Genomic DNA, 25,682 nt, shown 5'->3' with positions numbered 1-25,682 from the left:
AATAGTTAGGACTTGAGCCTGGATGTACACAAGCTCCATGTGGGTTGGAAAGTGATAGAAACTTGCTTGCCACACTTTTACTCCTGATCACATTTTAGCATTGAGATTGATACTATCTTGAATAAATCTTTTGTTGCCACAGTTATGGTTTTCATGCCGCACACATATTGTCTGGTGTGGCTTCACCTTCCTCAGCAGAACAAGAACCTCAGCTGTTATATGCTGTTATAAGCTTCAGAACTCACCAAAGAAATTTTGCTTCTGAGACAAATTTTTCCAAGATCTAGTGGCTGTTTTGAAAAACACAGTCATGAGAAAGCCCAGAAGTGCTCATATCCTTCCAAGAGCTCCTATTCTTAAAACTGCTTAGCTTATTCATAAAAGGATTTCAAACCTCTGGAAGACAAAACAACATCTTTTTCTTTTATAGGACTGGAAAAGAAAGGATATTGTCACTGACTACCCTTATCACTCACTGGTGTATCCACTAACTTCAAGGCATCCTGGATCAGGCAGTCTGGTTTTGTCCCTGCTCTCCAAACCTTGTATCTTCATGGCTGAAAAGCTAGATAATGTATCTACAGCTTTTGATAGTACCTTCAGTTTTATAAAACAAACCAAGGAACAGATTAGTAGTGCAGAATGTCCTAGATGCTATCAACCTAATAAAAAAGAAATGTCCTCAGGGATATGCACTGTGACTCTTCCTCTTTCCCTGCCCATCTTGCACATAGAGAACAGGGAATTTGTTTTACTAGCAACAAAAGTACTATTAAACACTTTTCTTAGATCTTAAGCTGCATGCTTTAGCATTCATATTGTTTTACAGCACTCCTCTATGCAATACTGAAAGTTGAGACTTCAAAGCGGGAAGAAAAGAGCTTTCTATTTGCAGAGCAGGATGCCGGGCGATAAGGAAACGCCATCCAGGCGGAATGGGAATGCCGCACACGCGGGCAGACCGCTCCACCTGCTGGGCACAGCGGCCCCGCTCACACGCACAGCGCGCCACATCAGACGTGGGAACGTGCTACCCACGTGTTAATTCCCAAGTACAAACTCGTATTTTACCTCCATGTGAAATTTAGAATTTTCCTCCTCTGTAGAAAATTTTAATAGTCAGTGATTCCCGTTCAAAATCACAAAATCCTTCTAGAGTGCAAGGTGAAATAAAAGACAGTCTATTTGGAGTTTCCAAAGCTTTTAAACATTTGAACGTGTTTGAAATTTTAGAAGTGATGCAAAAAAAAACCCACAAAAAACCCCACCCAAAAAGCAAACTGAACAAAAAAACCTCACCACAAAACCCCCTTAGTATTTAAATTAAGACGAATCCACGCTGATTTTATTCTCTCATCAAGAGTGCAGGTGTAGGAGAGACAAGGGTTGGGAACTTCAGCACAGGAGATGAGCAAGTGTATTCCTTTCCCATTTACCATCACAACCCTCTCAGGAAAGTACAGCTCACAAGAAGCCAGCAGACTAAGAAGCCTCATGTAACTTGTTCTAATTTCTTCTTTCATTTTGGGCTAAACAAAAGTAGAATACAAGGTGATAATATGATCTCCATTTAAAGACACTGCACAAAAAGCACTGCCTCCTTCCACTAGAGTCCTATGATTATTGCTTGCTCAAAGTTTTTGCTCTTGGTGGTGGTGCCTGTAAACACATTCACTACAATTTCTCAGAGGGAAAACCTCCTTGTTTCTGAACTTTACCAAATGCATATCATCTGAACCATCTGGAGGCACATCCCACCTTTAGTGCTGGCCTGGCACAGGAGTGAACTTCAGCACAGCACAAAGACTGCTGAGCTTGATTTCACCCTTTTCCTGACTCCATCAAAAATGCTCTGCTTCTCAGGACCTCAGCTCTGCAATAAAGACAAATGGCAGCATCTCTCTCCTTAATGGGTTTAAAGAGAAGGGGAAACTCATTAATAGAAAATGTCAAGACTGTATCATTAATATTCATGAACATAGCAGATTAAAAAAAACAAGAGGGTTTATATTACGTGTGATAATATTACTACTACAGTTGAAAACATTCCCTGTAAATGCAATTCTTATGGGAATCACATTTTCATTGCATTAAAAAAAAAATCACAGTTTGCCTAAACAATATCTTTTCTTTCAGCTGACAGTGTGAGTTATTTCATTGCACTCAATAAAATTCACTGTCTGAAAAGCTTAAAGTCAGTCTTCTTGTTGTAGCATAAGACCTATACATTCTCCATTCTAAATGAACCTTTCAGGAAACAAAGGGTTTTTTCCTGGTATTGGGAAGAAGTGTTTTTATAGGGCTTCTGGTGCCAAAGAAAATTTATGAACTCCTGAGGTGTGAGGATATGGCTCATTTCTGAGGTGATAAAAAACCATTTCATTGCCTATTGTTTTACAGTGGATGCTGTTAACTTTTACCCCATGCCACAGAAATTGACAAGACAGAAGAAAACTCTGTTTTGCTGAGAATAGTATGTATTTTTTGTCTCTTAAAAACACCGAAGATATGAAACCGACATGTGCCCATTTCAAATGAAACTGTGTAAATATTCTCTGAATTCTGGCTACCAGCCAGGCTACAGAAGAGAGCTACAGCCAGCAAAAGTGAACAGGACTGACCAATTCTTTTTTTCTTTTAGCCCCTAAGACTGAGGAAAGATTTTACACATCAAGTTTTGCTATAACTATTTCAAGCCTTTCAAAGAGTAAAGAGTACTTTAAATTTTTCAATAAATCTAATCTACAATTGGATCTTACCTACTTCAATGCTGGTGAAAACAGGACAAAATTTTGAGCAGATTTTACTATGTTAGCAAAGAAATGTCTTTTAAAAATTTATTCTACCCATCTATTAATCTATCTATTGATTTCACAATCTGTCTGCTGCCCTCATTCCTGCCCTTTTAATCTCTTGTCAAAGCCAGTTTTGTCTACCAAGACAAGTTTGTAACTTTGGACAAGATAGGTATCAAAAAAAAGAGTCCTTTTGCAATTCTTGACTTGGTATTAACATTAAGATAATGCTTCATTTCAAGGAGAATGTGGAGGCACAGAAAAACAGGAAGCCCACAGCTTTAAAGTACTGTACAAGATAAAACCACATTGGTTCCAATGAAAACTTAGCATCACAAAGAGCTTTCACATTTTGTTACATGTAGTTATAAAACACACAAGTCAAAATATTTGGCATGTGGAATAGCTGAATGCAACGTTTTTGTTAATGCAATGAAGAAAGTTACCCTCCTAGTGTCCTCTGACATAAAAATTTTCTATCATGCTGAACTGCCAAGTTTTCTTAAAACTTTACCTTTCTTCACAGTTTCCTTCTGCCAGCTTATATCAGACAAGTCATTAGCATCAAAAGAAAAGCACTCAACTAATACTGCTTTAAGCAGTTACCTGTGTCATCAGATACACAGACAGTAGCTCTCTGATGAAAATGTCACACTATCTTATCAGAGAGCCACAGTTTTAATGATCTACTTCAGAACAACAGCAGAAAAATATTTTTGAATATTACTACAGGCTTTGTTTTCTCCTAAGACAACACTAAGAGTTTCTTGATAAATGTTATTATAGTACTTCAGATGAGAAATTTTGCTACAGAAACAAAAGAAACCGAAAGCTTTAAATATGGCCTGCACAGTTCAAAGGAACAGAGATGAAAAAAGGTTTCTAGATTTCCTGATTTCTGTATTATCAACCTATACTGAAGGTTTCCAATATTAAAAAGTTTGCTTAGATGGGACCTACGGTGATCTGGTGGCAAACCAAAGCACCTGTAATGAGTGAGGAAAGTCACAACTTCAGGAGGAAGAGGTTTAATTCCCAACTCCTGCAGATGTATCTCAAATGCACATGTGATTTTGTGCATTTGATACCATCAGGCATTTTGCTTCCTATGGCAGGAAGGCGCTTTTAATACGGTTTAGATTATGATGTCAGTGGGACAGCAATTGCTTGTTTCCTACTGTGATTTCTAATCTGTGTAATCCACTAAAGCAACACGGAATTGAAAATGTCTTCAGCTACTTTTTGATTCAAGGCAGCCCTACAAATCCTGTTTCTGAATTGCCTCTAATTCAGAACTGCTTGTTGCAGTGGACTCTGGAAGTGAATCACCTTTCTCTACACATCCTTCTCTGTGTTTTCCTCATCTTGTTATATTCAGCTGACAAAAGATAAGTTCCAAGAAAACTTTCCTTCTTTATGTGGAAAGAGAAAAGATTGCCATAAGAGAATCTCAAGTGGAGCAGCAGGCCAGCAGTTTACAGGACTGTAAACTCTATAGATTTAATCTGCAAGTGTTAGTTGCAACAAAAGGTCAGTTTTGCCCAGGTTATCTGCTGCTTTGTGGGACCACCACACAGCTGGCAGAACAAAATATCTTTTTCCAAGCACTTCATGATGCAACAGCAGAGGGTGTTGCAGATCAGGTCTAAGATGCCCTGAGGAGAACAATGTAGGATTTCTTACACACCACGTAATTATTTTTTATTTTTCTGGCTGATTCTGTTAAGGGTGTTTTTTTGTAAGCATTAGCATCAACTCAGAAATAACCACAAAATAATTATGATAGGAAAAAACTCCTCAAATATATGCATGTATGAAAAGAGGAGAGAGTTAACACAAGGAAACTGTTTTCTTACTATTATGCCCAGTCAATAAGTGAATGGGAAAGATAAAATAAAGATTTAATCTACCTAGGGAATACTGACAGAAAGTGGTGAATCTTTAGATTCAAGACCCATCTTTCAAATGAAATCCCAGAGGAAATTACTGTCCTGTAACAAGTGATCAAATTTCCTCCAGATACCGGAAAATATAAAGACATGAGAAAGATTACCCAGCACTTAATGATTCTGGTGGATTGCTTATTTCCCACCTGACAATTTCTAGGGCACCCTGATGAAAATCAAAACCCTGCATGCTGTTTATTCGCATCCCCCATTGTAAAAGAAATGAAAATTTGTGGTGCACAGAGCAACTGAAGAAGTCATATAAACTCAAGGAAAACTCTCATGGCAGAGACCACATATCCTTCTATTGATCCCCCTGCCTTCCTTTTGTCTAACATCCCTAAGGAGAATCCTTCGAGACCAAATTGTGCAACCCTTTAGGATGACTTCAACATAGTACAAACATAGTTATTTTTATTTTTTAATTTGTAAAAACAAGGGAAGTACCTGATCCCAAATTGGGCATTGCCCTTATGTCAGTACAATACTCTCTTTATGTCTATTATTAAGCAAAATCGCTCTATGGCTGGACGTGGCACCGCAAAGTTACACTCCCACCTTCCAAAGAGCTGCCTTAACTGCCTGCTTGCAAGCAGACAATGACCCACTGCAAACATGTTCAGAGAAGGAATGCCATACTTTCCCTAGTACCTGTATCACAGCTAAATACAGAATTTCCAAAGATGCATCCCAGAAGAAGGGTTTGACAGATAGCCATGCCTAAATTCTGGCTATGGACAGAAGCCCCTAATTTCTCCAGAGTGACTCTCTACTGCAATATTGTTCTCAGTCAGAAGCCAGCCATCAGCTGCATGCATTGCAAATGAAATTCAATCCTTGTTGCATGTGCTTTGAATATACAGCTTGGTACAAAACACACATAATAATGGCTGTAGAAATTTCACATTGACAAAAATGTAACAGAGTCACAAAGGAAGAAGGGAAGTTTTACCCCTGCTTAGTGCACACAGTGTTGATGGGCCAGTCAAATGTAAACAAGAAATCAATTCTGCTGGAATGACATGCACAGACCTCCCAAAGCATCATATTTATTTTTAGGCATAGGACACAATACCGCCTTTTAAAGAAGTCAGCAATAAATCAATATTGCAGGGATGGATTGATGCAGAGAACCCTTTCAGATTGACCATGGGGTGCAAATTAAGGGGTAGGCTGAGTGCTCTCCATTTTCATTTCTCTACTCCAGACTTCTAAGTCTTTTCACTTAGCATGCTTTTCATTCTAACTGCTGTAAATGCACATTCTTATTTGTGTTTTACCTAAACTCAGCTCAGCTGAAGGTTTATTTCATTTCCACTCATGGTCAAGGCTGAGGGAAAATAAATAACCTGGTCCAGGAGAATCTCAAAAATGTCCAGCTCCCCAAACCATTTCTTGAAGGTTTATTTAAGTACATATTGCTGACACCATTTTGACAATATTATTTGAGAACTGAGTATGACACAATTAAAAGAAAGAAAAGCCACTCCAGGGGAAAATGGGAAGACTTCTGGCATGTGGAAAGATCACTGAGCAACAAGTGCAGGCAAGGAAAGAAAACTGAACATCAACATTAAAGATAAAAGTGGAACATGTTACCTTCCCCAACATCAAATCTGCTTCCTAAAAGGGAGATGAACTTCACTGACTGAACAAGAAAGAAATGTACCCTTCAGCAGCTATGCATATTTAGCTGAAGTCTCTGTAAGAATAGCTTTCTAATGGTAAAAGTTACCTGGATTTTTGTAGATGCTAAGCACATCCTTAAAATAATGAGGTAAGAATCTTTCTAATAAAAGCAGCACATCCTCCAACTCCTCCAGAATGCCCACAAGCAGAAAATTTTCATTAACGTTCAGCTTTGCTCTTTCAAGGGCCCATTCACCAGGCTCCCTGTATGAAATTGTTGGGGGAAGACAAAGAAGGGAAAAGAAAAAAATAAATATGCATTTATTTCTCAAATTCCAGCCAAGAACACAAGTGAATAAAAAAATATTCAGTGCTATACTTAGAACAATGAAAGACCCCCCCACCAAACCCGAGTAGCTAACTGAGCTTTTCCATGCAACATCTAAAATTGAATTGGCATGTAAAAACAGGATCACATTAAAAGGAGGCTAATCACTGTGTGAAGGTACTCCATTCTGAAGATATCTTTTGCCAAGTTGTTTAGAAGCTCAAACTTTGAAATTTGGTATTCCAACTTGGAAGTACAACCTGTCTGATCAGAGGGATGACTGCCCTTGGTGCTGGAAGGTGCTAAGGGGTAGTGGTGTTCCTGAACTACATCAGGAGAATTGTTGGGACCAAGCATTGCCTGCTGTTACTTGGTGAATCCTACACAGGACACTACCATTTTCCACCTTGTCCTTCATTTTAACTTTTGCCAAAATCTCCAGGAGCTTCCCTTTCCCTGTCATTACCCCTTGTTGCCCTGCAGCTTTGCTACAGCACTTTTTTTTGCCGTGACTGATACTGATTTTGAAGTTTAGGGTTTTTCTATCTTTTCTCCCAGCGAGAAAAGCTGGCAGGACTTCACTACATCTTTATGCTTCTCTGCTTCCCAAAAGCACAATGTAATTAGACAACCACATGAATCCTAAATCCCTTATAATAACTCGATTTGCTATGTTCTGGGAGCAGCAGCCATCATTCATACTGACATGGGATATAATGTCAGTGTCCCAGGCTAAAGGAATCAGCTGCCCACACTGCCTGGGAGTGGCTGTAAATCACACCTCTTCTGTGACTTCATTAGGTTATTGTGGATTCTATGCAACAGTGAATTTAACATTTGTCTGAAGCTCTTTCTGTGTCATGTGGAAAAGTTGACTACTTTCCACTCCTACTAGAGCAGACTTGTAGCAGGTTTCTCATGCTCTTCTGGGCACTGATCTATTTTCTGGAAGAGCAAAGTGTCCTAATAAACTCTATGAGCCTCCTGTTTGTAGCTCCTTATCGGACTAAGAAGTAGCTGAAGTGAGTGCAAGGGCATGGCAGGAGCAAAACCTACAAGGTACCAAACAAGGTACAAAGCAGTACTTCAATATGCTGCTTGGGAGCCTCAGAGAGATATTTTGTGAAAGTATTCAGAAATGTGACTGTTGTTAATGGGATTGCTCGCACATGCAAGTTAAATGTGCAACCAGAAGCATTTGCAAATAAGGCCAAAATGTGTTTAAAAAATGTGCAATGAAAATGAAGTCATTAACCTGTTTTGTTTCTTACACATAACTTCAGTTAAGCAAAAAAAAAAAAAAAAAAAAGCAGGATTTTGCAACATACTTAGAAATTAATACAGAAGAAACAACACATTTTCACTTGTTATTACTGCTACAAGAAGTATGGCTTTTGAAAGAAATTCTGGAAAATGTTCTGTTGTTTCATTATGGAGAAGCCTGAATAATACAGAAACAGAATAATTTGAAGTTGAATACACCTAATAAAGAACATTTGTTACCAACAATACTAAAGTGTTTAAAGCCAAGAAAGAATTTAAAATAATTCATATATTATTGCATAAAAATTTACTATGGTATCAGTAATACAGCAATATTAGAATGGCATACACAGATGTTAAATATGAGGTAGCTCAATTAAAGCAGTAGAAGGCTGCATTTTACATAGTTTTAAGCATGAATAGGGTTTCTTACATGGGCACAGAAACCTGTATTCCACATATAGACCTCAAACAAGCATCTGAGCAAATCAGAAAAATATATTACAAAATTACTGTGCAGATAAAATTAGGAACCCAGAAAAAAATTTCACATAAATACATTCATATTTGATGAATTATTGAATTATAAATCAAGAAAGAAGAATGGTGCTACATTTGCAATGGCCCCTTACTTCAAAATATATGCATGCAGTTACTACATGCAGTGCTACACTCCTTGTACTTTCATTTTTCTCTTGTACTTCAAATAATGTCTCCTCTTTATTACCAATTTCTGACAAAATGTTGGCAATAGCTATTGCTGAACAAATTGAAATACCTTGCATACATTTACCTGCATCTTGGATGCTGTCCACAGAAATACGGTATGATGTAAAATAACCTGGGATTAGAACATTCAGGGTAGTTTTCAAGGATACATACATTAATGTCCTGTGGGAGAGGAAAGAAAAAAAATATTGTATTTTCCTTTCTCTATTAGCAACTGTTTTCTTTATCTCATACTTTTTATAGTCATATCAGGGTCAAAGAACTGTGCCAAGGCTATAGCAAATATCTTAAAAGTCATCTATTGGTTTGTTCATCTACTTCTAAATATCAGCAGGGGAAAAAAAAAGTTATTTTGTCCTAGAATGCACAAAGCAATTTTTTCTTCCTTGCTGCAAACCCCACAATTATTATACTGAGATTACTGTATGAGCCAAAGTGGGACACATTAATCAACTTTCATACTGAGTAACATTTAAAATATTGAGAAGATTATTTTCAGGCTCTTCTTTCTTCTAAATACACTCTGGAGAAAACCTGAAGTAGTCAAAATAAATAAAATCGAGACAACAATTATTACTTGTCCCACCCCCCTCCTTTTTTTTTTTTAATTCTGCTGCATGCAATGATTGGAATAAACAAATATAAGATGTATTTTGTACATCTCACTCATTATAACATACCTCACTTCTGGTTACAATTCTGTAAACTCAGATTTTCAGAACTGAACTGTGCAAAGCCTCCTGAGAAAAGGGGTTATTAGAAACTGTTTATCATTTTCATGAAATATCATTCATCTAATTAGAAGCTATTTATCATTTTTCAAAGACTAGGCATAGCCACTGAACCCTGAAGAACTGCATTCCATTTATAGCTTTACTTCAGCTCAATAATAAACATGTTGGACTAAATTCCATTATCCTTTTCTAATCTAATAGAACCTTACTCTGCAAGCAGACACACCCTCTCCAGAGACATACAGGGCAAAAAAATGGGTAAGACAACTAAAGGAAGGATGGAAGGATCTCACCTGTGTAGAATGAATTTTGATTGTTATTTAGATATGTGCTTTCACAATGCTATAGATGCTATACACATCAATATCGAACCAACAACTAAACAAATCCATATTTTATCACGTAAATAAAATGTGATCAAGAACATTCCACAAGGCAGATATGCTTGGCATCATGGAAGACATGGACAGCATCCCCTGCTCTCCCCAGAGGAGGGCAGGGCACAGGCCTCCAGCCACAGCATCTGCATCCGAAGCCTCATCAGAGAAAAGCTCTTCTCAGAACTTCAGTGCTCTCACCTAACTTCATTAGATCCCTGTTTCGGTCTGTAAGCCTTCAAAGCACATTTCTGATTCCTACTCTGTTTCACAGTCATGTGAATCCAACTTTATAAGGACACCAGTAGACCCCTGGGCTAGGAAGTAAATCACATTGTGAGGAACCATTAAAGGAAACAACATAGAAATTGCCAACTGGGATACAAACAATCCATTTTCCCTGTTCCCCACAGTATATTCAGGGCTTGCCTTAAATACAGGCCAGAAGATTTATGGTCAAGACCTGAATTTTGACATTAAAGGCTCTGAGCTGAAGTTAACCAGCCCCCCATTCTCCATGCTATGATTACTAAGAAATTTTACTGTGCATGTTTAGATTGCACAGGCAATGTGTCTCTCCTGTCATCCCAATAGGGTTTTTGAACATGAATTACAAATTCCACTTCTTCAAAGGCTTATTGTGCTTTTACTATGTACACCACCAGAGATGTTCTCAGTTACATACATTTTTTGCTTTCATGAGAACCTAAAGACCTGCAATGAATTAATAAATCACTTGAATTTAAAAAAATCTGAAATATTGCCCTGACAATACTTTAAATTTTGTCCAAGCTGGCTTGCGCTTGGTAGACAGATTAGATGGAAGGTGGGTAGAACACCTACATAAGACTTAAAAATCTCTAGCAACACCCAGCTAAGAAGATTTTCTCTTTTCCCACTCTCATACAAAGGCAAAAGGACATTAGCTCCCAACAAAGAAACTCACCATTTCTTTGCAAGAATAATGAATATTATGAGTCAGAAAATATTCCCCGAGATGAGTATCGATACCCAACACAAAAGTGTAACCGGGACCTTCTTGTAATTGTGAAAAGAGTATTTGATTCATATGGCCAGAGAAACATCTGTACAATAAAAGCAATGTAAATTCATGTGGAAAATCCTGCAGCTTTAGCAAGTAGACAGCTGATACTTACTCAAAAAGAGATTTCTAGTGTCCTTTTTAAGGTAAACTGACATAGAATTATTGAAATAACCAGGCTGACTCTAATCTAATCTTCCCCATTCCTTGTGGATAACTCAAGGTTTAAGATAAAGGCCAGGTGAGCTTCCATACAAGTCTCCAATCTTTTGCCACACAAGGACATGCCCTTCCCCTTCCTGACATCAGAAGCACCAGGCTTTCTCCGCAGTAGAAGCACTGCCTCTTCCCAGGCTTTGTTTACCACCACTGCTACGATCTGAATTCCAGCTTCTGGAGTGTTCTTGTGCACTTGCAGCCCCTGCTCACTCCATGAGATATGAAATCAGTTTTCAACCAAAAAAGTGGGTGAAAGAAAGGTCAGCCTGAGGTGTGCTAGTCATTACAAAACTTAAACACACCTACAGGAAGATGCTTTTTTTTGTGCCAGCGGCACTCAGGGATTTCTGATTTTTTTCCCAGCATGGAAAGCCAAGGTGAAACGACATTATTCTAGGCAGTATCACTCTGCTATACTAAGCAACATTAATTAAGCTATATCTCCCAGTAAGAACATGCTTTCTCAGCAGAACACAGATCTTTCAGGGCAGAAATGTTTCTATGTAAGACAAAAATTCACAAGGTGACAGCTGACAGCCTTGCTCATTTAAATCACTGGAGGAGCCTTGTAAAAAATATTTTAACAGTCAGGAAAGATACAGAAGGAAACACACAGAGCTACTTTGATCATAACCTTTCACAATAAACAAAGCAGTATTTTACTTTATTCCTCAGCTCCTGGCTACAATTCATATCACTGACATCCCATGGGGCTTGTCTCTTTAACGGGGTAGTGGCAGGCCTGGGAATCAGCCCTGTGGCTCCAAGTCACAACAGAAAGTGTCTTTCTTTTAAACAGTACTATATTTTCCTACTCATGTAACAATTTTCTCTGAAAAGTTCAACCGACAATTTCTGTTTCCTTCTTCTTTAAAATTGTCTTTGAAATGAAAATCACAACTTGCCTTAATCCTTTAATCTGTCAATGAGTCAGACTACCAATCAGAAATATATCAAAGGTGCATTATTAATATGTTTTTTGAGATCAGTAATAAACTATTTCATTTGCCATAGTGAGCTCATATGTGCTATAAGAGGAAGTCAGCACCCGATTGAAAATATTTCATAGAATCATTGAATCATCAGGTTTGGAAGAGACCTTCAAGATCATCTAGTTCAATGGCTAACCCAGTACCCACCATAATCACTCCTAAACCATATCCCCAAGTGCCACATCCAAATGCCTCTTGAACAATTTCAAAGATGGTGACTCTGTAATTTCCCTGGGCAACTTATTCCAATGTCTAACATCTCTTTCAGTTAAGTTTTTTTTCCTCAAATATCTAATTTGAACTTCCCTGATTTAAGGATATTTCCAATCATCCTTTCATTTCCTCCTCACTAAAACTCCTTTCAGGTAGTTGTAGAGAGTGAAGGGCTACAAAATTCCTTTGGGAATTTTAATTCCGTCAAAAAAAGAGCAAATTTTAAGGTGTTCTTTTGTAGAACAATAAGCAATTTACTGAAGTTAATGTCTTATGACAAATACTGTACCATATACAAAAAGATGTGAGAAGATATGAAAACTTTTTTTTCTCCTAATAAAAAATCCTAAGAATACTGACAGAAATAATAACTTGTTTTTTAACCAGGAGAAAAAAACATTCCCCCCCCCACCCCACAAAAAAAAAAAAAAAACAAAACCAAAACCAAATCATCTTGAGTTGTAAGGCATTCCCTTTTTTTGGATTATCAATGTCTCAGCCAAAAATTACAGAAACACCACATTCTGCCCTGGATGCATTACAATTATTAGTAGCCCTGACAATTTAAAATAAGGAATCATAACTCAAATACCTACATGCCTTGCAAATAATTTCCATTCCATTTCCATCTGTTCATCTATGGAAAAACACAAAAATATCCCTTCTCTCACAATCAAAATAAAAATTACACATCCTCTTTCTATGCCCTGCCCCTGTGAGATACCACAACTTCTGTGAAACCAGGAGACCTTGCTCACAGCCTAGGAGCCGTGCGTGCTCCTTCAGTCTGAAGCGTAAAGATGTGCAGGTGTGTCAGCAGCAACCTAAATTTCATAAAAGAAAATGAAATAAAAAGATGTGGAAAACCAGTGACTGAGCCCAGTCTACACTGACCTCTCCTGCTTACAAGGCTGTTCTTCACACACCACTAAAGTCAGCAGCGCAGCCTAGTCCTCACTGCTGCCAGCCAAGGAAAATTCTTCCACTCTCCCAAGAGCCACCAAGAATCCTCTCACAGATTGCGAAGTGTTTTCTCACATAGTTGGTGTTTGTAAAGAGGTCAAACCGACCATTACATCCTGAGGACAATGTCACATCATATGAACTAAACACAACCACACGAAAAAACCCCATCATAATTCCCCACCTCCTCTGGCCCCAGCTGGGGAGTTCTGGGTGGCTTTAGATTGGAAAGAAAATATAAACATGATGTCTCAGAAAAGGGCTTGTGAGTACAAATACGACATGAAAGAAGGAAAAGCACAACTTCCTACTTTGGAAGGCTGCAGAAAGACACTGAAAAGTCAAGATTTAGTTGGCATGAAGGTTTCCAAGTATAAAGGTAACATAATTTACTAAATCTTATTTAGGAGCACGAATTATTTACACATTTTAATGAAACATAAGATACAATGCAACACATTTTTAACCCTAATTAGAGAGAGTTTTACTTCACTAGCTGATGTTTAAAGTTTCTATTCAATCTCAATCAAGTATTTGGATAACTAGAGCCACACAGCAGCAAAATCACATCTTTCTTTCAAATATATTTGGTATCTGTTTGTGCATCTATGCCAACAGCACTGGCAGCAGATTACTGTGAGGTGGGCAGATGCTGGGCATTGCTTCCCAAATCAGCACTGCCAACATAGACAAAACAAATGTTTCCCATCCTGTACTGATGTGGCACTGAGGCCCTCCAAGGTGGGTTGCCAGGTGGAGTGGTGGGGTGGACTGTGCCAAACTGTGTGGGATGATTGTCTCTGGAGATGACAGCAAGTTGGACAAGTTTATTGGGACACCAGCGGCAGGCTGCAGAGTGACCAATGGGCATCCTGGGGAGAAGCTCCACAAGATGGCAGAGCAGATCCAGCTAACCCTAGAATGCAGTGTTTCTGTCCCCAAATGCCCCCCTGTACCAGCTGCGATTGCTCCTTCACTTCTGTGAGGCTCAGCAACTCAAAAAGCAACAGAAACCCTTTTCTGTTCCTCCTCCACTGCCTTCTGGTCTTCTACCAGAAGAGTGAACAACATGGGGCTTGCTCACATTAATGCCACCACAGCACTCCAGCTGCACAGGGCAACACAGGTCACCGTGGATGACTTCAGTCACTGCATTAATTTCTTTTATAGCCTCCCTTGGGCATCCACCCTCTATAGTCTGGGCTCCTCCATGGACTGCAGGTGGATCTCTGCTTCACCGTGGACCACCATGGGCTGCAGGGGGACATCTGTCTCAACGTGGCCCACACCATGGGCTGCAGGGGAATCTCAGTTCTGCTGCTGTAACACCTCCTCCCTCTCCTTCTGCATCGACCTTGGTGCCTGCAGAGCTGCTCCTCTCATATACTGTCACTCCTCTCTTCTCCAGCTGCAATTGCTCCTGTGCAGTAACTTCTTTCCCTATTAAATAGATTATCCCAGAGGTGCTACCACCATCACTGAAGGGCTCACCCTTGGCCAGCAGTGGACCCATCATGGAGCTGGCTGGCATTGGCTTCACTGGACATGGGGGAAGCTTCTGGCAGCTTCTCACAGAAGCCACCACTGTAGCCCCTCTGCCTCTCAATCCCCCACCACTGCCACCAAAAGTCTGCTGTGCAAGCTCAATACATTTTTGTAGAGGATAATTCTGGGGTTTCTTTGAATTGACTTTCCAATTTCTCCTGGCAAAATGCATGTTTTTACTTTCCTTCCCCCACCACCACATAAGTAAACAGGCTGCCAAGTTTAACTCCCACTGGGAATTAGCTGGGCTAATATGCCTGGACTCCTCTGCCTGGACTAATTTGCTTGACTTTTCAGCCAACAATGTATTAAGCTCTTCTTTCTGGCATCTTAACAAGTGAAGCAGCAACTAACAAAACAGGATCTTCTGCTAACCATCTACATTTTCATTAAGTGAAGACAAGTTATTCATTCATATACAAATTTTTGCTGGCATTGATATAGCAAAAGTGATGAACTATGCCCACAATGTTACTATTTAGAGGTGACAAACACAAAACACATTTGTACATCACTATTTTCTAACTTAAAATCATGTACAACATCAGGAAAATATATAGGTGGATATATTTCTCTCTATTCTGTTATCAGAATGTTAGCAATTTGTCAAAAGGAAGTTTTAACCATTAAAAATGGAATTGCTTCATAGTTGTAAGTAGGCACCTTATCTTTCTTTTCCATTGCGTTTGTATTTTTCACCTCAAACCATCTTAGTACGGGAAATATATAAAAAAAATAGAAAGAAATTGCCAAAAAAAGGATGAGTGGCTGCCAGCTGGAAGCAGTGTGTAAGCATTAAATAACCATCCTGTTACAGAGGGCACAGATCCAGGGAAGACCAAAAATGAAGATCATTATACTGTAATCAAGAATGAATCCCACTGGCAACTAACAGGAGGGAGACAATACATCTGCTAATTCTGTTTACTAACATTTCTTCATAAAAGAACCTGGAAAATTTGTCTGCTTGGATAACAAGCTTTAATAAAATCAATTAGGAATGGCATATATTCAATTCTGCAAATGCCAAGCCGGAAATACCCACCATCTCAAGGACTTTTCAGCCCTCCCTAATGAAGGGCACATGGACTCCAGCAAATTGATGCCTATGAGAAAAGCAGCAAGTCATACAATGGTTTGGGCTGGAAGGGAGCTTAAGATCACCTAGTTCCAAACCCCCTGGCAAGGCAGGGACACCTTCCACTAGGTCCAGTGTATCAAAGCCTTACCCAGCCTGGCCTCCTGAACACTTCCAGGGATGAGGCATCTACAACTTCTGTGGAAACCTGTTCCAACAACCATCACAGTAAAGAATTTCTTCCCAACCTCTAAACCTGCCATATTTCAGTTTAAAGCCATTGCTCCTTGTCCTGTCACTACATTCAGTTTTTTAAAAGCTCCTCTCCAGCTTTCTTGTAGGCCCCCTTCAGGTACTGGAAGGCTGCTCTAGGATCTCCCCTTCCCTTCCCCAGGCTGAACAACCCCAATGCTCTCAGCCTGTTTTCATAAGAGAGGTGCTCCAGCCCTCTGATCATCTTCACGGACATCCTCTGGACTCGCTTCAACAGATCCATGTCCTTCTATTGAGGGCCCCAGAGCTGGACTCAGCACTCCAGGTGGAGTCATAAATGATGGAGTCTCACTTCCCTTGGCCTGCTGGCCATGCTGCTTTTGTTGCAGTACAGGATACAATTAGCTTTCAGGGCTGTAGGTGCGTATTTCTGCTCATGTTTAGCCTCTGATCTACCACCACCCCCACATCCTGCTCCCATCTATTCACCCTCCAGACTGTACTGATACAGAGGGATTGTTTTGACTCAGGTGCAGGACCTTGTACTTGGCCTTGTTGAACTTCATGAAGTTCACAAGGGTCCACTTCTGGAGCCTGTCTAGGTGCCTCTGAATAGCGTCCCTTCCCTGCAGCATGTCAACCACACCACACAGCTCGGCATCATCAGCAAACTTGCTGAGGCTGTGCTCAATCCCACTGTCAGCGTCATCAACAAACGTGTCAAACAGTGACAGTCCCAATACTGACCCCAAGGAATGCCACTTGCCACTGGTCTCCACTTGGACTTTGAGCCACTGACCTCAATTCTTTGAGTGTGACCATCCAGCCAATTCCTTAATGACCAACGAATCCATCCATCAAATCTACACCTCTCCAGTTTAGAGACAAGAATGTTGTGCGGGAGTGTCAAATGCTTTGCACAAGTCAACAGATAAAGCCAGCAATTTATGCTCACAAATGATAGTTCCAAAGCACAAAGTTAATTTCTGACAGGCAACAGCCTCAGCCTGGAGCTGACTGTGAGGCTGAAGTCAGGGGGCCAAAAGTGGACAGAGATGTCACTGGTGGGTGAGGGTGATCTTCGTAGGGTGGTCTCACCACACCTGGCAGTGCAGTGCAGCCTTGGCTGCTCCTGTCCCAGCAAGAAAGGCTGCTACAGAAGACTCAGGTTTTTGAGAAGAATTTTAGCCCAACCTTTGCTGAAGGAGAAGCAAGTTTATCCATACCAGGTTACCATTTGTCCAATCTGTTAAAAAAAAAAAAAGTTCATATTCACTCCAATTCATAGCAATGCTTTACTGCTCTTACTGTCAGGAAACCTTTGCTAGTATGTGAAACAAAACCACCCTAATATAATTCAGAAAACTGCTTTGTCTTGATCTCAATAAACTCAAGGAAAACTGCAGGATATCGGCTTCACAGCACATTTTTATTCACCTGAAGATATATATTTCCCTACAGCAATTCATTTTTAAGACCATCTCCTGGACTCTCTTCAATTTTTCAGAAATCCTAAAACAGAACAATTATAAACTTAGGCTTTTTCAGTAAAACCAGAAAAGACCATACCAGTGCTCTCGTAAGTTCTCCCTGAAGAAGGTAGTTCATGAAGGGAATTAAGGAATCATTTCACATCTCTGGCTCCTGGAACCCAGCACCTTTTGTTTAGCTTGAAATGCTGTATCCCAGAAACCACTTGTGCTAAAACATTTTTAAAAAAATAGATTGGAGGAGATACAGATGAAATCGTGTAACACTGTGGATCATCACCTCGCTACCACCACTCTTTTACTGTTAAAAGCATCAATGTTCAGCCAAGTATATTGTAAAACTAAGACTCCGTGACTTGTATTAACAGCAAGTCCTGGCCACAACTGAGCAGTAATATGCATGACCAGATTACTCAGAATGAAAAATCATGTAATGACAAAAGCCACAGGAAGTCACAGAATAATAGAATAGATTGGATCGGAAGGGAAGTTAAAGAGCGCCTCGTTCCAACCACCCTGCTATGGGCAGGGACACCTTCCACTTTACCAAGTTGCTCACATACAGAAAAGGGCTCTCTAGAAAGAGCATAAATCACGAAAAACAGTCTGGAAATGAAGTGACAGTATAAGACACTTTAGAAAAAATGCATAAAATAAACAGAAGATTGTCAGAACCTAGATAGCATTAGACAGCACTGTAATGAAGAACAAAGTCAGCAAGGGGAAGAACCAGCAGCAGCAGAAAAGCCTCTCTATCTTGCAGCAGGTCTTTAATCCAGTCACTGAAGATGTGATAAACATCCTTTGTTCCCAGTACAAAAAAAAAAGGGAAACAAAAAAGAAAGGATAAGATGATTAAGAACAGGAAGGTAAAGACAGGAATAAAATAGCTGGTTTTCTTAGTGAAATGAGACACCGAGTAAGGTTGCACAGCACCTGTTCTGAGACAATTCTTGACAATAACAAAGAAGGGTTAATAGCTAAGTAGCAAATTTTTCAGGGAATATTAATGGGAGCAGATAAGAAATCTTAAGTATTTGTATCAAGGAGATACAAAAGGACTCTATAATGCTGAAAGACATTCAGCATTAAAAAACATAGATCCTTACAACAGGATACTCTGGATGACAAGGATGTAACTGGATTTAAAAAGAAAAACCCAAATCACCAAAAGAATAATAACAATAAAATAGAAATTATATATTTATAGAACAGAGGTCTGTCAAGGGCTATTAAACAATGTCTGTTGGTGAGCTGAAGGATGTCAGAACCTGGGAGGACACTCAAGGGGAAGCACTTTTTTACCCTGCCTCAGTTTGTTCTGGTTTCCCTCTGCTGGGCTGGATGGTGCTCATGTCTGAAGAAGGGCCTAATGCAGAAAGTTCATGCCTCTACACATGACACAATATCATTTGCACAGTTACCAAGGAATTAAAATGTTTCAAAATATCCCATTTCCTACAATATAGAAAAGCCCATTTAAATAATGAGATATTTCTGTAGTTCACATTTTTCTCCCATTTTCTTTCCCAGGTCAAACATTCCCATTCCTTTAAAAGCTGACTGGATACACAGAAATTATACTCAGCAGATTTTAGCCCAAACCTCAAAAATGCTTATATTAACAGAAACACATTTAAGTTCCATGAATGCCTCAGCATCTCGAAGCCAGCATTACACATTGTTTTTAGCAGAGGTCCACAAAAATAGTTTAAACAATATAAAAATTTAAAAGAGACTTATTAGAACAATTGTCAGAGTTCTGTATACTAAATATATCACTGGAGAAAATAAATCCATAAGCCAAAAAGAAAATCAGTTTAATTACCAATGAGCATTAGATATTATTGCTTTCATACATCTCAACAGGACAAAGGTAAAACAAACAAGAAATCATTCCATTTGCTTTTTTTTTTTCTTTAATAGAACTTCATGTGACAAGAGTTGGGGAGGAAAAAGCTTACTTTCTGCAATATAAATCTTCAAAATAAGAGTGAAGGAGAAGAAAATATATGCTCCACAAATTAAAAAAAAAATATTTCAGGCATCAGGAAAGAAAGAATGTTAAAAAATTATTAAGCTTCTCCTAATCTGCAGAGGTAGCAAAATTATCATTTGAGAAAATAACCACTTGCTAGCTAATGCATGTTTCATTTCAACACACTGCTCAGTTATAGCTTGGACTATCTGCTGTCACAAATTCCAGCGATACAACTCTCTTTTGCTGAAGTTGGAGAAGTTGTATCCAACAGCTCTTCATATGTCCCTGAAATAATCCAGTCACATCAAATACATTGTCTAGCAAAAAAAGGAGAAGAAACCTGCTGCTGATCTCAGAATTTAAAAAGAGAAAATATATGATTCATCATACAGTACATGTTATAATTTTCTTTGGGTTTGACTATTCTTTAAGTCAGATGGTAAATCTCAAAAACCACAGTACTAACTTTTAAGAAAAAAGTTCCTCATTGTACCAAGGTTTAAATGTCTTTTATGTCCCCTTGACCTACAACATTTGTGTTGGCACTTTAACACAAACCTGTTGAATGGTAAGAAAACAGCTAGAAGTTTGAGTTGTGGGCTAATTTTACCTTCTTATCAGACTTCTGCCTAGTGTTGACTGAGTTGGAATCTCTCCCTTCATCTCTCAGAGCTGAAATGCAAAAGAAGCTGCAGAACAGAGAAGAAAATCATACTACTTCTGCATGTGGCTTCCCTGCTGCTACAACTGGAGATGGTTTCTGCTCTGTTGCCCCTATATAATTTCCTTAGTTAAAATCTTCCCCTTGCTGAACAGTTCTAATGCTTTTCTGGAAAATTACTAATACCTTGCATTATTCATAGCACTGCCATCCTGAATACCAGGCACAAAATGGAACATATCGATTCCACTTTTCAGTTTGACAAGACTATCACCATACTGACAAGATCAATATTAAAAACCTCCTAAAATAACAAGCTTCAGAGGCACAAATAATGCTCCTATTTGCGTTTTTTTAAAAACTTTTAAACTCTTCAATCATTTGCGTAAGTTCTTTTCTACGACTATTAAAAAAACCCCCATACTTCCCTCCCTACACAGAAACTCAGAAATCTCCCAATGCCTTCATCTCAAGTACAATGGCTTCAAAAACCTCAGAAAGCAACAAGATCAAGTATAAAATCATGAAGGTTAAAAAATCTGGAAGAAAAAAAGTGTAAAATATACGTCCCCCCCACCCCCCTTTCTTTTTATCAAAGAAATAATCTCTTTGATAAATTCAGAATATTTTTTTTTCCCTTCAGCCATTGATGAACACTTTAGTTTTCTTTTTTCTTTTCAAAGAGAACAGAAAATTAATTTTGAAGAGAATAATCTTATTTAATAATCCATGTACACCATGGAAAGTTTCCTATTTGCCACTAGTTAGTGGATTTTTCCCAAAGAAAAAGGAAATTACTCTTGACAAGCTCAGTTATGAATAGTGGCTGGCTTTGCTTGGATCAGAGTTCATAGGAAAAAGTTGTGTTCAAGGTAGCCTGACTAGACTGTGTTTCAATAACTCACTGAGCAGTAGCCAGGTTTGCTGAAACAATGGCAGTCCGTTTTCCAGAGTCAGAACAACAGTCAGCTTGACACCCTTTGTTGGGAGCTTTGGACATTTTGATTTTATATAAAGCAACTACATTACAAGGGACAGAGGTATTTTGAAAATTCTAGCAAACAAGAAAAAAAAAAAAACAAAAACAACATAGTAATGCTTGGAATAATAGCCAGAAAAAATGAACACTTCTTGTACTTCAAAGGAGAATTTCACTACCTTGTTACACAGGGAATGTATTTCTCAGCTGACACAGCAGGTCTATTGCTTATCCTGAAAGATGGAGTTACTATTTCATTCAAGACATGTACCCACTGTGATAACTCACAACCATAGTATCATCAGCAAACTGGTCAGACACACGTATGTTTGAAAAAGGTAATTCAACCTTAAAACCACATTTGAAACCGATGATGCCTGTTTCTTGAGGTTTTTTTTTTGTCCTCCACATTTCTTTCTTTAAACACTGTGGAATTACAAGAAAGACAATAAAAAATTACTTCCTGGCATCAGTACCCTTCTTAACTTGACTGATTATTAATGAAAAATTGGCTGGAGTGGAGAGGGGAGAGAGGAGAGAGGAGATGGGGGAGGAGCAACTGTAGCAATACCTTTTATTCCAAGAAGGAAAATCTGATTTCTGGAATACTGAAGAGCACTCCTGAGGGAAAACATAGCAGCCCTTGCCAGGCAGGGCCAAGCAACCAGAGAGAACACTACAATCCATTTGCCAACACAAACCTATGGCATTTGCTTGTTTTTGGAAAAACACAAACACTCATCTCTTCCATCACAGAAGCATACTGAAGCAAACAAAGCAAGAATAGACAGACAGCACCAGAGTTTTAGGCAGACTATTACCCAGTTCAGATCTATTCATTCTGTAATGAGACAGAAACAAAACCTAAATTTGCACCTCTGTCCTTCATCTTCACTGTACTAAGGGTTCTTTCCCTGCTGGGAAGAACATGCCACCTCCCTAGGGGGGCAAGCGCCCAGGTGTATCCAATAGGATATTCAGGCACCCCACGTGTGCCCCATCTCCACAAACATGAGCCTTGGTGCCACTCAGAAAGGAGGAAGCACACAGTACTCCAGCAGGCCCTGGGGTCCCTGTGAGTTGGGACCAGGATAAGGCACAGGATTTTACTATGCAGGAATTAATAAACCTTAAAAACTTCAGAAAAACTAGAATAAACTAAGTCTTGAGTAAGTCTGAGCACCGATGTCCCTTTTTTCCACAAAATGTCACCTTTGCTTCCATATGGTTTCAACATAAACTACTTCAGTCTTAAAAATACACAATTGACAAGTGTGACCCAGCCATCCTGCAGTCAACAGAAGAGTCCACACCACCACCAAAAAATTACACTATAGGAAAATATTTTGTTGTCAACAAACACCTAAGGCTCAGGACAGCTTTGGATGCCCGTATAAAGACATGTCTATCCCTCACCACGTCAGCCACGCACCATGGGCGGGCAGCTCTCCTAATTCTACTGCCTGCACTCTCCTTGCCATCCACCACCTCAAAGCTTCAGCTTTGTTTTAGCTAAGAAGTTCTAGAGTTTAGGATCTCTGCTTATTTCACTTTGCTGGCAGCTCTGACAGCCAGAAGACTTAGGTATAAACCACAAAAAGGAAAGAGGAAGGGGAATGACAGACAAGGAATAAAACAGGCTAATAAATTCAGTTTTATTTTCATGGGTTGTCAGTTCCTGCAGGTTTTGACACCTACAGGGTGAAGTGAGTATCTGACTGCCTGAAATTACATTATCATGCCACAGCCTGAACACATTCAATATGCTGGCAGTATGAGGAGGGCTGTCTCTCTCTGTCCTTCCTCTGTCAGGAGGAGTAAAAGGCTCTGCAGTTTCCTTTCCCATCCTACTGCCAATAAAAGAGTTTTCTTTTAAGGTGGTTAAAGCATAATGCAACAAGGAAAAGAAAACAGGCAAGGCAAATTCCTAGCAAGGAGTTATTACAGTATGGAGTATAAAACCTTCCTACTTAGGAGGTTTTATAGTATGGTTTTCCAGGGACAGCTACCATGATTTCATTAGACAAGTCTTCAAAAAATTGTTAATTAAACATAATTTCAAAAAAAAGTCTTACTCCTAAGCACACACACGCACACATATATACATTCTTACATCATATTTTTAAAACACACTATTTGCTGGTCAATGTCCCATCTCCATTATTTATGCCATGTACAAAATGTAACCTTTAAAAATATTTTTTTTAAAATTTTCATTAACAGAAATTGGAAGCATTCTTTTTTTCCAGATGATAAAACATTCCAGTTTTAAAAACCATTGTATTCCAACTTAAGATAAAATATCAATCAATAATTAGTTTTACTTAAACACTGCTTTTGGGTTCATAATGCCCAAAACGCTAGACTATGCACTGAAGATAACATTCTTATTACACACAGATCCTCTTGTTTTCATTAACCTGAAATAGTTATTTGTCAGCTAATTATAATTGTTAAGTCATCCCTTTCTGGGAATCATGCAAGTGTTTTCTGCTTAGATGCGTGTTCCTGTTACTTTCACATTAACAAAGTACGTGAGAACTGAAAACGCAAATACTCAAGTCGAGGCTTACAAAAATTATCAAACACTTGAAATTCACCCGTACTGAAACATCAAACCAAGGAGACTTCACATTTCTGAACAGCATGCACTGAAACAAATGTTTTATCCCTCTCTTTAAAAGATTTTTATATCTTCTCTTCTGGTACCTTTATTATTTCAGTGCACAATCTAAAATTGTGGATGCAGTTAATACTTTAAATGTATTTGTATCTTAGCTTTTAACAATGAATTTTAGAATAGTCATGACAGTGTTAACAATTATTAGCTTCAGCATCAGTTTGGGATTTACAAAAATTAATTTGATTGGCAGAGATGTAAGACAACAGTCTTAGCCACTATGGCATGTACCCAAGAACACTCAACTATTTTAATGCAAAGAAACAACACATTCAACTGGAGATGTCTATAACTGCAACTACCTTATATAAATCACCTAGTAGTAAAATTCATTTGTAAGCATATAATTTTAAAGTTTGCTTTTGAGTTACCCAGAGCAGAACCAATTTCAAAAAATCACTACTGGTTATGAGGAACATTTACTATACACACAGGACCTTTTTCTGGGTACCCCTGAGGCTTTAGATTTTTACCAAGCAGATATTTTCTGCTGAAGAGGTGTTGCTTTGGTAATTAAAAGCCCTTGGGGACTACATAGCTGCACTTTTAAAAATAGAATAGAATATTTAAATTGGAAGGGACATACAAGGATCATCTAGTCCAACTGTCTAACCTATTTAGGGCTGACTGAAAGTTAAAGTGTGTCGTTAAGGGCATTGTACAAATCACTCTTAAACGTTGACATGCCCTGGGAATCGACCACCTCTCTAAGCAACTTGTTCCAGTGCCTGACCACTCCCCTCTGTAAAGCAATGTATTCTAAAATATTTCCTTTTTGAATACATCAGAACTTATTCACAACAATGACCAGAAAGGACTTCCACAGCTTCATTACATGCTGTCCAAACCACTGCATTTTCTATTTTTTACTGGATCCAGCAATTACCCATTCCAATTGTAAACTTATATTAGTTTTACACTGAAACAGCTCAAAAGCAATCATCCTTGAGGCCATTTTTTCTTGCCTCCCAAAAATCTGTCTTCTCATATCCTTTCCCTTGTTTACTTGTTCCTCTAGAGTCCTAATCTTTGCCATTCCTCATATGGAAATTATTTAATAATTTCTCCCACCCATTTATGAGTGTTTTCCGGTTCTTTGAATCCCATTTTGGGAACGGGAGGTGTCCTGGTTTAGGGCAAATTTAGGAGGAAATAGCCTAGGACAGAAGTCACAAATGTCAAATGAAAGTAGTTAAGTGCAGATACACTGGAGATTTATATACAGTGAATACTCTGTATTGCTCTCTATTGCTTTTGGTGTGCCGTTTTTGACTGCTACTGAGAAACAAGCAGATGCTATGGTAGAACCAACCTAGACATACAGAAGATCTCACTCCTAACCCTGCAAAAGGCTTGTCAGAGTCCATCAGTTTCTAAGTGAGATAAGGTTTAACCCCTCAAACTGAAGGCAAGGCTGGCTTTTGTCCCTGGGCTGCACAAGAATGCTCTTTTCTGTTCTTGTTTAATGATCAAAAATATATATCTCCTGAAAATATGACACAGACATATACAGTTTACATGGCCTTAAAAAGCTGGCATCAATATATTAGAATCTTTGTTCTGTGGTTGGGATTTTCCACTCTACAAACAGGATCTTCCTATAGGGAAGCTAAGGAAAACTATTTCCCCAAGCTACCACAACACATAAAACCTAAAAAGCAGCACAAGAGAGAACATCAAGAGTATTGAGTATTATACTGTATTCATGGTCAGAAGGCAAAAATAAAAAACTTGACAAAATCACCATAAAAATGAAGATTCATAATTTTAAACTTAATACAGCAAGGTCCTTTAATAAAAGATCATAAGTTCTCATGTATATAAA

At 38.7% G+C, this 25,682-nt stretch overlaps 1 protein-coding gene across 2 annotated transcripts in view; it reads right to left on the bottom strand.

Moving 5' to 3' along the window:
* Nucleotides 1-25,682, bottom strand: part of UST (uronyl 2-sulfotransferase) — a 149,272-nt gene that overhangs the window by 23,495 nt on the left and 100,095 nt on the right. For both annotated transcript variants that reach the window (XM_021527031.4, XM_021527033.4), the window contains 2 exons: nt 8,755-8,852; nt 6,477-6,634 (listed from right to left, as the gene is read on the bottom strand). In XM_021527031.4, coding sequence (XP_021382706.1) covers nt 6,477-6,634; nt 8,755-8,852 — 256 coding nt within the window. The remainder of the gene's footprint in view (nt 1-6,476; nt 6,635-8,754; nt 8,853-25,682) is intronic.

This window comes from Lonchura striata, chromosome 3 (genome assembly GCF_050655825.1).
Source record: "Lonchura striata isolate lonStrDom1 chromosome 3, ASM5065582v1, whole genome shotgun sequence".
Classification (NCBI taxonomy): Eukaryota; Metazoa; Chordata; class Aves; order Passeriformes; family Estrildidae; genus Lonchura; species Lonchura striata.
Note: the sequence above shows the minus strand (reverse complement) of the source record. Positions and strands in the feature narration are given on the sequence as shown.